The sequence below is a fragment of the Elgaria multicarinata genome, chromosome 1, assembly GCF_023053635.1.
Source record: "Elgaria multicarinata webbii isolate HBS135686 ecotype San Diego chromosome 1, rElgMul1.1.pri, whole genome shotgun sequence".
NCBI classification, from domain to species: domain Eukaryota; kingdom Metazoa; phylum Chordata; class Lepidosauria; order Squamata; family Anguidae; genus Elgaria; species Elgaria multicarinata.
The window spans coordinates 7,557,934-7,570,584 of NC_086171.1; the positions used below are offsets into that span (position 1 = coordinate 7,557,934).

Sequence of the window (12,651 nt, forward strand, 5' to 3'; positions counted from 1 at the left end):
TTTCGGCTTTTCGCCCATAGGATTGCATTGAGGGAAAGAATCGGGGATAACTGGGGGGGGGTTTAAGCTATCGTTCTGAAAATTCTTGTGCACAGAGAGTCGTGGATGGGGGTCATTTTGAGACCACTCTCAACTTTCTGCGTGCTGTGGTTCACGTGCAATATTTTTTAAAAAATCGGGGTTTGGGTTTTTTTTATTTATTTTTTTATTTTTTTGGAAGCGATGACAGGCACATTCAACTCCCAATCCTGATGAGAATTGATCTCCTCAGAAAGCATCCTCCTCCAATCCCAGCGTTGGAGGGGGGACTAAGGCAGACCCACCCTGAGAACTTTCTGTTTTGTGTCTCTTTGTGGGTTGGCGTTCGTGGAGGGAACACTTAGTTAGTTAGTGCTCCTGCTTTGGACTTTGGAGATAGATTAGGATAGGTTTAGTTTGGCGCGTGTGTGTGTTTGTTTGCTTCTTTCTGACTTGTAGCTTAGTTTGCCCTGTGTTTTCCCCTTACTTTGATTTAATATAAACTTTATCTTTGAATTTTGGAGTGTGTGGTTGGGTTGGTTCCCCCCCCCTTCCCTGTATTAAAGCCTGACTGTTCTGCTTTTGTGAAAGCTTTCTTTTGAAAGCATACACACACTTTTTGTCCCATTTCCCTACATTTATATTCTTAAACATATTTTATTACATTCTTTCACATAGTCCATTAGTATATATTCTCATACATATTATATTAGTATTCATATTTTGTTCTTCTTATAGTAGTGGTTGGTTCTTTTTCCCCCTCCCCTCTCTTAAATCCTGATTGTGTTTCCTTCTATCTTCTATATACCAAATATACCAAAAAAATTGGATTCTCTTTTTCTTCTCTGTGTAACTTGGGCTGCTTTTGTCAAGTTCAACAGGCAGCCACAGATTGAGCATTTTGGGGAAAGCATACGCACACCATTTCCCTATTCTTAAACATATTATATTATATTCTTTGACATAGTCTTAGTAGTCTATTAGTATACATTCTCATACATATTAGTAGTAGTATTCATATTTTGTTCTTGTTATAGTAGTGGTTGTCCCATTTCTTGTCCCATTTCCCTACATTTATTAGTAATATTCTTAAACATATTATTATATTCTTGTAGATATTCTTAGTAGTATATATATATATATATATATATATATATATTAGTATATTCTCATACATATTAGTAGTAGTATATTTTATTGTTCTTGTCCCATTTCCCTACATTTAAACATATTATATTCTTCTTATACATATTCTTAGTAGTACCTTATACATAGTATTAGTAGTATTAATATTTTGTTAGTCATCATGAAAAGAGGAAGCAGGCGTGCTGAAAGCAGCAAGGCTCAGTCTGCCAGCAGTAAGCAGGCTTCCTCTCCTCCTGTGAAACTCAAATGGGCAACTCCTTGGCTGACTGCTCCAAAACAGAAGCAGGACAAGCAGCAGGCAGAGCCACTCTCTTCTGCAACTTGTGCCCGGCGTTCTCTTTTTGAGGGTGGGAATGGGAAAAGTGCCCGTTTGCAAGAGGCACGTGGCAGCAGTGCCATTAGAGGAGGAGGAGTATCCCCAACTCCTTCATTCTCCTTTCAGCCCATGAGCCCGATGATGGACCTAGACGAGGTCCTCAGCACAGTGGAGGGGGGGGAGGAGGAGGAGGCGGTGGGCCTCCAGGATGTGGGGGCTGAGGAGGAGCAGCAGCAGGCCGAGGCTCTCTCCCCAGTCTCATCCCACACCCCTGTTTCTGTGGCAACACCAGAGAGCTCAGGCGGGCAATTGGTGGTGTCACCACGGAAACGAAAGACAAGCATCGTGTGGGACCACTTTGAGTTGGGAGCGGATCCCCGCTTTGCTGTCTGTCGCCACTGCAAACTCAGCCTAAGCAGGGGTTCATCGACAGGGCATTATGGAACCAGCAGCATGAAGATGCATCTTAAGAGGCAGCACCAGGCGATCTTGCTGGGGAAAGAGGCGGGCAAGGCGACTGGTTCCAGGGGAAAGCCGAAGGCTGCTGCTGGCACTGCCACTCTAAGCTCTCCATCTCCCATCCCCACAAGGGTTAGGCAGGCAACCCTGCAGGACATGGGGTGGGGGAAGTATTGACCCACAAGATGGCGTTTTCCAATGCCCACCCAGGGTGCTACTGTGTTGGGGCATCTGCCGGGACTGACTCCTCCCCAATACTAGATCTATGACATGTCACTCTGCCTGCCCCTCTGCTAGCCTGTCCTCCTCGGTGACCGACTCGCTGGGATGGTTTGCGTTTGCAATGCGTGACTAACTGCAATGCTGGCTTAGAAACCAGCCATCACTTCCTTGTGCCCCCAGAAATGCCCGCAGCCTGCCTGCCTGCCTGCCCGCCTGCCCGCCTCCCCCGGGGTGCTGCTGTGGTGGGGCATCTGCCAGGACTGACTCCTCGCCTACTCTGCCTGCCTCTCTGCCCACCTGGTGCCTGGTTTGCTCCCAATCGTCCTCCTCTGTGCCCCTCAAGGCGTAACTGCTGGCTTAGAAAGAAATAACCAGCCATCTTTGCCTCACTTTGCGCCCACTTATGGGTTGGTTTGCTATGCGTTAGTGCTCAAGCCATCCTTGCGGCACTACAATGCATGCTGCCTGCCTGCTTTCCCTCCCTTCTCCCCTTCCCGCCTTGCAGCGATGGTGTATGTGTCTTGCTTTGACTCAGGGGAGAAGTCCTTCCTGCGCTCACTTAGACTTTATCAAATTCAATAATCCCTTTTTCAAATGTGCAAGAAGATTTAGGGTTATCTCGTGGCATGTTGGGATTGCCTTGGAACTGGCCCCATTGAGCTGTCTGCAATTGCAACTTTAAATCCCTGACATACTGGAGTGTTCAAATTTCAAAAGTTCCCCTAACATCAGGGGATGATGGGATTGCCTTGAAACTTGGTGTCCATGGGGACACATGCGTAAGCTGTCATGGGACCAAAGGATAGGTTTCTAACGTGCAAATTGACGTAGTTGTAGAATGGGACTTGATTTGGGGTGAGTTAAAAAGTTTAAGCCGCGCCAAAAATCAGGGGATGATGGGATTTGCTTGCAACTTGGCGTGCATGTGGACACATGGATAAGCTCTCATGGTGCCGAGTTTGAGGTTTCTAACATGCAAATTGACGGAGCTATCCCAAGGGGTGTGAATGGGGTGCCCGATTTTCATAAATTCGCCAAAAATCAGGGGATGATGGGATTGCCTTGAAACTTGGCGTCCATGTGGACACGTGGATAAGCTATCATGGTGCCGACTTTGGGGTTTCAAACATGCAAATTGACGTAGTTGTAGAATGGGACAATTTGGGGTGAGTTAAGCCATGCCAAAAATCAGGGGATGATGGGATTTGCTTGCAACTTGGCGTGCATGTGGACACATGGATAAGCTCTCATGGTGCCGAGTTTGAGGTTTCTAACATGCAAATTGACGGAGCTATCCCAAGGGGTGTGAATGGGGTGCCTGATTTTCATAAATTCGCCAAAAATCAGGGGATGATGGGATTGCCTTGAAACTTGGCGTGCATGTGGACACGTGGATAAGCTATCATGGTGCTGAGTTTGAGGTTTCTAACGTGCAAATTGACGGAGCTATCTAAAGGGGTGTGAATTAGGGTTATGGGTGGTGCGTTAGAGGGTAGAGCCGCGCCAAAAATCAGGGGATGATGGGATTTGCTTGCAACTTGGCGTGCATGTGGACACATGGATAAGCTGCCCTGGTGCCGAGTTTGAGGTTTCTAACATGCAAATTGACGGAGCTATCCCAAGGGGTGTGAATGGGGTGCCCGATTTTCAAAAATTCGCCAAAAATCAGGGGATGATGGGATTGCCTTGAAACTTGGCGTGTGTGTGTATACGCCCATGAGGTGTCATGGTGCCAAACGTGAGGTTTCTAACTTCAACGGAAAAAAAGTTGTTTACTTTTTTAGCTTTCAATGCAACCCTATGGGGGGGCAAAAACGGAGCTCCGGATCCGGATCCGAAGCTCCGAGCGGAGCGGAGCGGAAGTGGGCGGAGCGGGGGCGGAGCGGAGCGACCCGCTCCGGAAAATGGCGGATCTGCAAGTGAAGCGGAGCGGGGGGTCCGTGCACACCCCTAGTATAAAACATACAAATAAAACAGCGATACTCAGCCTAGAGGCTTACAATCTAAAATCACATTAAAACAAATGAAGGGGGGAGGGGTTCCCAGACTCCCTTAGACTCTCAGTCGGTATTTGAACTGGATATCATGAGACGGTTTTGCAGTTCCAAACCCACAACGACTGACATCTATCGGAGGCATTTCTTCTTCGGCATTAACCAGTTCCAAGTCAAAGTAGGCCAGCATCAATAAGACAAACATCTTCATTTCATTAACAACAAAAAATCGGCCAGGGCACACTGAGGATCCGCCACCAAAAGGCATACTGTGATACTTTAGCTTTTTCCCATTCTTATAGAAGTCCTTTTTTATGCCATCTGGGGTAACAAACCTGTCGTATTTGAATGTGTGAGGGTCAGGGTGGATTTCTGGATCTGTTTGCAGTGCAAGAAAAGGTGACAGCACTAAATTATCACCTTTCCGGAAACTATATTCTTTGCCATCGGCTGTCTTAATATCCATTTCCTGCATCACATTTCTGTAGAGTAGACCAGTCCCTTTCAAGCGCAGAGTTTCCCCTATTGCACTGTCCAGAAGAGGAGTTTTCATCCTATCCAAGGACACATTGATGAAGGGGCCGCCTGCCCTGACCTCCTGACCGGTCTCTCTTAGAACTCTCTCCACTTCTTCCCTCATTGCCTTCATTGCTTCTGGATATTTCAGGAGATACAGAAGAATCCAGAAGTTAGCTGGGATAGTGTTACTTTGAGATACCCAGAGAAGAAACAGCTGAAATTTAGTCCGTATCTTTTCAGTAATCCCAGTCTCAGCAAAATGCTGATTTAGCTCAGCTACCCAATTGCTGATGCCGTCCCTTTGATACAACTTTTCGACTGAGAGAATGTCCCAGAAGTACTTCTTCAATCTCTCTGTCTCCTTCTTGCTCAGTGGGTCTAGTGTGCCAGCGGTCATACGGGGAAAGAAATAGTCAAATTTCTGCAAATTTTCAGACAATTTTCCACCTTGTGTTACTTGATTCTCCTTAGCATTTTCTTTGCTGTCTACATCTTTGTGTGGCTCATTGCCAAATAAAGTCAGAAAAGAGGCTTGGAAGACAGTTTTGTAGGTAAAGTGGAGGACTCCCTCCTGCCGCCAAGATCTTTTCCCCTCACCTGAATCGTGATTGAGAAGAATCACAGACTTCAACTTCTCCATCATCACCTGGTTCAGGACAGGTAGATACTTCCCTCCGAGATACTTATCACTCATTTTTTTAAAACTATGTAGCTGAGATTCAGTGGCATAGAAGTCAAAAACATTACGTGCTACCATTGATGAAAATGTATTAAAATTAATCATTTGTTTTGATACCTTCATTAAGGGTTCATAAGTAGAAGGATCAATCACAACATGCATGTAATTGCCTCCGAGCAAAACTGTGAAAATATCCCCATGTTTCTTCCGCATCCTTTCCAAAAACTCTATAGGGCTCCGAATGAAACTTAGCACGTGTCCGAGCCATGGAAGGAAGCCTTTGTCCAATGGAGGTTCCTTGGGTTTCCTCTTGCGAAATGCTCCTATTTGATGGAGTAAGCCAAGTAGGGTTGCCAAGAGGCACGCTAAGAAAGTGCAAAGCACAGTCTCCCAGAGAGTCATTGCTGATGCACTGGAGGAAACACTGCAAAAGAATAAATGGATCCAAAGGTTATATGAATCAACCAATCAGATGGCAAATTAGGGTGGAGTGAACTAATCCCATTTCTAAGCAGGTACAAGCAGTTGCAGTTTTCCTGTTCCATTAGTTATTTAGTTATTAATAAAAATATTAATATCCTGCCCTATATCACAAGGATCTCAGGGCAGCATACAGATAAAATCATGTATATTTATTATATTTTATATGTAACTCTAAAACAAATTAAACCATTAAAGCTAATATAAAACCATTAAAACTAATATGATGGATTTAGCCATCAAAGCCCTGTTGAAAAGCGCTGTCTTAACCTGGCACTGAAATGAAGCCAGGGCTGGCGCCAGTCAGGCCTCCAGGGGGAGGACGTTCCACAGCCAGGGTGCCACAACAGAGAAAGCCGTCTCCCATGTCCCACCATAGCATATATCTTGCATTGTTGGGACACGGAGAAGGGCTCCTCCTACAGATCTCAGGACTTAGGCAGGCAGATATAGGGAGAGGCTCTTCCTCAGGTAGCGGGGTGCCAAGCAGGTTAGGGCTCATCGAGTCCAACCCCCTGCTCAATGCAGGAATCCACCCTAAAGCATCCCTGACAGATGGTTGTCCAGCTGCCTCTTGAAGGCCTCTAGTGTGGGAGAGCCCACAACCTCCCTAGGTAGCTGATTCCACCGTCGCACTGCTCTAACAGTCAGGATGTTTTTCCTGATGTCCAGCCGGAATCTGGCTTCCTTTAACTTGAGCCCGTTATTCCGTGTCCTGCACTCTGGGAGGATCGAGAAGAGATCCTGGCCCTCCTCTGTGTGACAACCTTTTAAGTATTTGAAGAGTGCGATCATGTCTCCCCTCAATCTTCTCTTCTCCAGGCTAAACATGCCCAGTTCTTTCAGTCTCTCTTCATAGGGCTTTGTTTCTAGACCTCTGATCATCCTGGTTGCCCTCTTCTGAACACGCTCCAGCTTGTCTGCGTCCTTCTTGAATTGTGGAGCCCAGAACTGGACGCAATACTCTAGATGAGGCCTAACCAGGGCCGAATAGAGAGGAACCAGTACCTCACGTGATTTGGAAGCTATACTTCTATTAATGCAGCCCAAAATAGCATTTGCCTTTCTTGCAGCCATATCGCACTGTTGGCTCATATTCAGCTTGTGATCTACAACAATTCCAAGATCCTTCTCGTTTGTAGTATTGCTGAGCCAAGTGTCCCCCATCTTGTAACTGTGCATTTGGTTTCTATTCCCTAAATGTAGAACTTGGCATTTATCCCTATTAAATTTCATTCTGTTGTTTTCAGCCCAGCACTCCAGCCTATCAAGATCACTTTGAAGTTTGTTTCTGTCTTCCAGGATATTAGCTATCCCACCCAATTTTGTGTCATCTGCAGATTTGATCAGCGTTCCCTGCATCTCCTTGTCCAAATCATTAATAAAAATGTTGAAGAGCACTGGGCCCAGGACTGAGCCCTGCGGCACCCCACTCGTTGCCTCTCCCCAGTTTGAGAAGGTTCCATTGATAAGTACTCTTTGAGTCTGATTCTGTAGTCCGATTCTGGAGAATGGCTGAAGTGCTGGATGATGGCTAATGTTGTCCCCCATCTTCAACAAGGAGGAACATGGGAGCAACAGATGAGTTAGTCTGAAATCCATCTCTTGGAAAATTTTGGAGTAGTTTATAAAGACAATCTGTAAGCACCTTGAAAACAATGCAGTGCTTTCTAGAAACCAGCATGGATTTGTCCACAACCCCATAGTTACCTCTGCATATCCTATTCTCCATCGTGTCCTCATGGTTTATATCTGCTTTGGGAGAATGCGAATTTCACTGGCACTTTCTGCCTCCGTAGGGAGGACGTGGCGTTATTGGCCTGTGAGCCTTAACTCTCAATTTCCCTGCTTTTTGGAGTTTGGTTGAAAAATGTAGAGCCTTTAATGTTGTTTTATAAACCGTAGGTTTTTTGGTTATTGAATTTCATGGCTTTGTGTAACGGATGACCACAAAGGAAAGAAGCCATATAAATGTATGGGATGTGGGGAAAGCTTCAGCTGTAGTGGGACCTTGAGTAGACATCAAAGAACCCACACAGGGGAGAAAAAATATTTTTAAAATAATTCCCCAATTTACACTATTTAAAAAATTTAAATTATGACACTCTAGTTTAATTATTTAAAGAATTACACTAAAATTTATAAATTTTACTATATTGACATTAAAGAATCCACTTAAACCAAGGATCAGAGTATATAGCATTTTTCATATAACTGCTTGATAACCCACATATCACATAACTTCCAGATGAAAGGCATCACCAGATGTTGCTTCCTTGCTCGTATTTTCTTGCTGTGTCAATAACTGGAGATCATTGTTAACAACACATTTAAGTATTTATTGCAGAGCTTTGGCTATGGGGTGGTATATCAATGTAATTCCTTATGCCCCCCTTCCCAGCTTTCCCACAGCCTACACTACCTCACAGGGTCGTTGTGAGGATAAAATGAAGAGGAGGATGAAGAGGACTACCTGCCCTGGACTACTGCAACTACTGGGGACATTAAATTCTATGATTCTGTGAATCTACGTCTACAGCAACTGGAGGGTGCCAGGTTGTAGCAAAAACTAGGACCCTTAACCATTTCTCTGATGTGAAGTAATGTTTTGGGTATAAGATTCATGGATGTACATTTTAGAAAATGTTTTCCTTTCATACAAACAAAAAGCAGCAGATTTAGCTTATAAGAAGCAGGTACACAGAGAAAGGAAAATATTGTCTTCCTTCACACCAGAGATTTTTTTTAAAAGACCTATATCTGTGTTCAGATTCAAAATACACACACACACACACACACACACACACACACGTATAAAAGAAAGCTTACAATGTAGTTCAGCACCTTTTAAAGAAACACACACTACCTGAAGAAGTTTAAACTCATGGCAGATAGGCTAGGGTTAACCTCCTCTCATTCCTAGTCTGTATATTTATTTCCATAAAGTTTAAACTTCAAGAGGCTTGGGTGAGGAACTGCCACCCCAAAGGAAAGTTTGCCATATATTCTTTACTTTGAATTAAGAAGCATGCAACAGCACTTCAAACACACACACATACCCACACACACATCCCTCCCTCTTCACAATCACAGACACACAACAAAGTCAATCAAACCCCTACCTGAGCCAGCCAGGTTTTCTTTTTCCTTGGCCAGGGAAAGGCATCCCTCCAAGCAAGGCAGATATAGTTTCTCTCTCCCTCGCTGGCCTCCACAGCACTGTGGCGAAGGAGAGGTCCCAGACAGGGCCTTGGCTTATCTGCAGAAGGAAATGGCTCCTAATAAATGAGCCAGGCGGCTATCTCCTGTGTTTCCCAATAATAATAATAATAATAATAATAATAATAATAATAATAATAATAATAATATATTTATTACCTGCCTCTTCCTCTGGATCAAGGCGGGGAACAACACTAAATAAAATAAAATAAATAAAATTTGTTAAAAGGGCATATAAAACAAATACAATATTACAATAACAATCATAGCATCTTAAAATTCTTAGGTTTAAAATTCATCTGGGTAGGTCTGCCAGAAGAGAGTAGTCTTTACTGCTGTCTTAAACTCAGAGAGAGCTTTAAGGTGATGAATCTCCTTCGGCCGGCCATTCCGCAGTCTGGGGGCAGCAGAAGAAAACTCATGGAAGATTCCAGACTAGGCACAAAGATAGCCCTATGTAAAGCGCATTGCAGAAGTCGAGCCTCGAAGTTACCACTACTGTCTTTAGGTCTTCCAACTCTAGGAAACGGCACAGCTTGCGTATCAGTCGAAGCTGATAGTAGGCACTCCTGGCTGTCGCATCTATCTGGGCTGTCATTTTGAGCGACGGATGCAGGAGGACCCCTAAGCTGCGAGTCCAGTCTTTCAGGGGGAGTGTAGCCCCATCCAGAACTGGTTGACACACCTCCAAACCCAGGTTAGGGCCTTTGACAGTAAGCACGTCCGCCTTGTCTGTATTCCGCTTCAGTTTGTTTTTCCTCATTCAGCCCATTACCGCCTCTAAGCATTCATTCAGAGGAGACACACTATCCTTAGTTGATGCTGTTGTTGAAGGCATTGAGAAATATATTTGGGTGTCATCAGCATACTGACAGCACCCCACCCCATGCCTCCGGATGATCTCTCCCAGCAGTTTCATGTAGATGTTGAACAGCATTTGGGACAGGATGGCACCTTGTGGTATGCCATACCACAGCCCCTTCTTTGAGGAGCAGCTATCCCCAAGCATCATCATCTAGAACCTACCCAAGAGGTAGGACCAGAACCACTGGAGCACAGTGCCCCCGATTCCCAATCCCCTCAGGCGTTCCAGAAGGATACCATGGTCAAGAGTATGGAAAGCCACTGAGAGGTCCAAAAGCACCCACAGGGACATGCTCCCCCTGTCAATACTCTTGCGGCGATCATCCACTAAGGCGACCATAGCAGTCCCAACTCCCTATCTTTGTCCGGGAAAGCTGCCAAAGGCCGACAATAAACAACCAACTAAGGAGCTGACAGAGATAAGAACAGTGTCTGGGTAATCTGCCAACTTTATAGCAACAACCAAGAAATTAGGTTTAAGCGGATACACTCAAAGTTTACAGGCAGAATTCAGTCTCTTTGAAAGCGGCCAGATGCAGGCAAGGAGACACACAAAGAATAGTCCAGGTCACAGAGCTAATAGACAAGGCTTACAGCAGGCAGGGTGGTCTAGAACACGTCCGTGGTCAAATAGGATTAGCAGGCAGCGTGGTCCAGAGCCGGTCCGTGGTCAAACAAGATTAGCAGGCAACGTGGTCAGGAACAGGTCCGTGGTCAAACAGGATTCTAGGCAACAAGTCTGAGAAGTCACAGGCAACAAACACCGGAGCTTTCACCAGGGTAATCAGTTAACCTCTGACAAACTCTCCCCAACTCCCTGAGGCATATATATGCAATAGGGATGTGCTCCGCTCCGATTAGAATCAGAGAATCAGAAGTGAATTGGCCTGCTCTGCCTTGCCCAGAGGCGGAGTAGAAGTGGACCGCGGACCCTTAGAAGCATGGCGAAGAGAAGCACCCATAGGAGAAGCACTTCTCTTTTCGCGGATCGCTCCGCCCGCCATTTTGGATCATTTCGTCCATAGGATTGCATTGCGGAAAAGAACAGGGAATAACTGTGTTGTTTTTAAGCTATTTTTCTGAAAGTTCTTGTGCTTAGAGAGTCGTGGCTGGGGGTCATTTTGAGACTACTCTCAGCTCTCTGTGTGGTGCGGTTTGCTTCCTATAACTTTTTTAAAAATCGGGTAAAAAAAGCGGGAGAGGTACCTTTTTGAAGTACTGAGAGGCAGATTCATTATCACATGATCCCAAAGTTGGAGGAGGGGATAGGGAAAATGGGATACTAGTAACTTGGGATACTGGGAAACTTCTCTTTCTTAGTCTGAACGGACTTTTCCCAGTGTTTTTTAAAACAGTAGCCCCACCAAATGCACAAACACAACCTGAAATCATATACTAAACAAATAAATAACAGATAGGAAACACAGCACTGCTACCCACCCTAACCTTGGTGAACGACTGAATAGATGTGGTGCAAAGGGATGAGGTCCCCTAGGGCATGTGGACGTGCCCAGTGCACTCCTTGGAGGGTCATCAGAGCCCTCCAAAGAGTAACCAGTGGAGAGACTGGAGAAGCTAATGCCTGTTATGAGTTGAAGTAACAGGTAGCTTCTTAATTACCCCCTCCCCCTGGGCACGTCCACTTCCCTCTTACTGGTAAATGACAGACATAGCCTTTTTTAAAAAAAATTCTTCTTGTTGTTTATTCAGCAGCACTGCTGCTTTTAATTCCACCCCTCCTTTGTTTATTTATTTATTTATTTATTCCATTTTACAACCCATAGTCCAAGCTCTCCTGGCTTTTCCTCTTCAGTGAAGTCAGGCATGCTGTCATTGTGGTTCAACTCCTTATTGTTGTTGTTGTTATTGCTATTAATATTAATTTGTAGTGTTATTATTAACGTTACTATTGTTGTTGTTGTTGTTTAATAATGGTTGTGATCACAGAGCAGTCAATCAACTCTGAAGCAAGGATCACAAAGCTTTACTCTTATCCTCCTAGCCTCCTAGTAGTTATGGGATGCAAAAGAAAAGGCATCTCTCTGTGCTGCTCCCGCCTCACAGGGATGGTTTGCATTACTGGCTTTGAAACTATCCGTGGCTCACTTTTCTGCCTGAGAAAAAGCCAATTGGAGAAAGGGGAAAAATCTACAAAGGAAAAGGATGTGATAAAGTATTTGCTTGACAAGTTGTGCAAGAGTTTAAGGTACTGCAACAGGAACTCTGCACTGGCAAATGCCACTTTCATAGTTCTATTTTCCTCTACCGTCCTGGTCCTTTTTTCCTTGTGTGTCGTGTCCCTTTAAGATTTTAAGCCTGCAGGTTGGGACCGTCTTATTTAAGTGATTGCATGTAAACTGGTCTGGAGAGGAATGAACAAGTATGAATTAGGGGTGTGCACGGACCCCCCGCTCTGCTTCACTTCCAGATCTGCGATTTGCGGATCGGGCCGCTCCGCCCCGCCCCCGCTCCGCCTATGTCCACTCCGCTCCGCTCAGAGCTCCAGATCCGGATCGGAGCTCCGTTTCCCCCCCCCCCATAGGCTTGCATTAAGCTAAAAAATTCTACAACTTTTTTTCTGTTAAAGTTAGAAACCTCAAGTTTGGCACCATGACACCTCATCAAGGTATACACATGCATGCCAAGACTCAAGGCAATCCCATCATCCCCTGATATTTTGGGAATTTATGAAAACCGGGCACCCCATTCACACCCCTTTCCATAGCGCCGTCAAT

General features: G+C 45.0%; 3 protein-coding genes and 1 pseudogene across 3 annotated transcripts in view; 2 read left to right on the forward strand and 2 right to left on the reverse strand.

Annotated features, from left to right (window-relative positions):
* Positions 1-12,651, forward strand: part of LOC134396357 (7-alpha-hydroxycholest-4-en-3-one 12-alpha-hydroxylase-like) — a 210,086-nt gene that overhangs the window by 174,681 nt on the left and 22,754 nt on the right. The window lies entirely within an intron of this gene.
* LOC134396320 (7-alpha-hydroxycholest-4-en-3-one 12-alpha-hydroxylase-like) overlaps positions 1-12,651 on the reverse strand; it is a 319,750-nt gene that overhangs the window by 96,208 nt on the left and 210,891 nt on the right. The gene's annotated exons all lie outside the window — the stretch shown is intronic.
* Positions 1-12,651, forward strand: part of LOC134396370 (7-alpha-hydroxycholest-4-en-3-one 12-alpha-hydroxylase-like) — a 65,520-nt pseudogene that overhangs the window by 18,799 nt on the left and 34,070 nt on the right.
* Positions 4,214-12,651, reverse strand: part of LOC134396325 (7-alpha-hydroxycholest-4-en-3-one 12-alpha-hydroxylase-like) — a 125,213-nt gene continuing 116,775 nt past the window's right edge. The window contains exon 2 of the mRNA XM_063122785.1: positions 4,214-5,777. Coding sequence (XP_062978855.1) covers positions 4,214-5,755 — 1,542 coding nt within the window. The 5' untranslated portion in view covers positions 5,756-5,777. The remainder of the gene's footprint in view (positions 5,778-12,651) is intronic.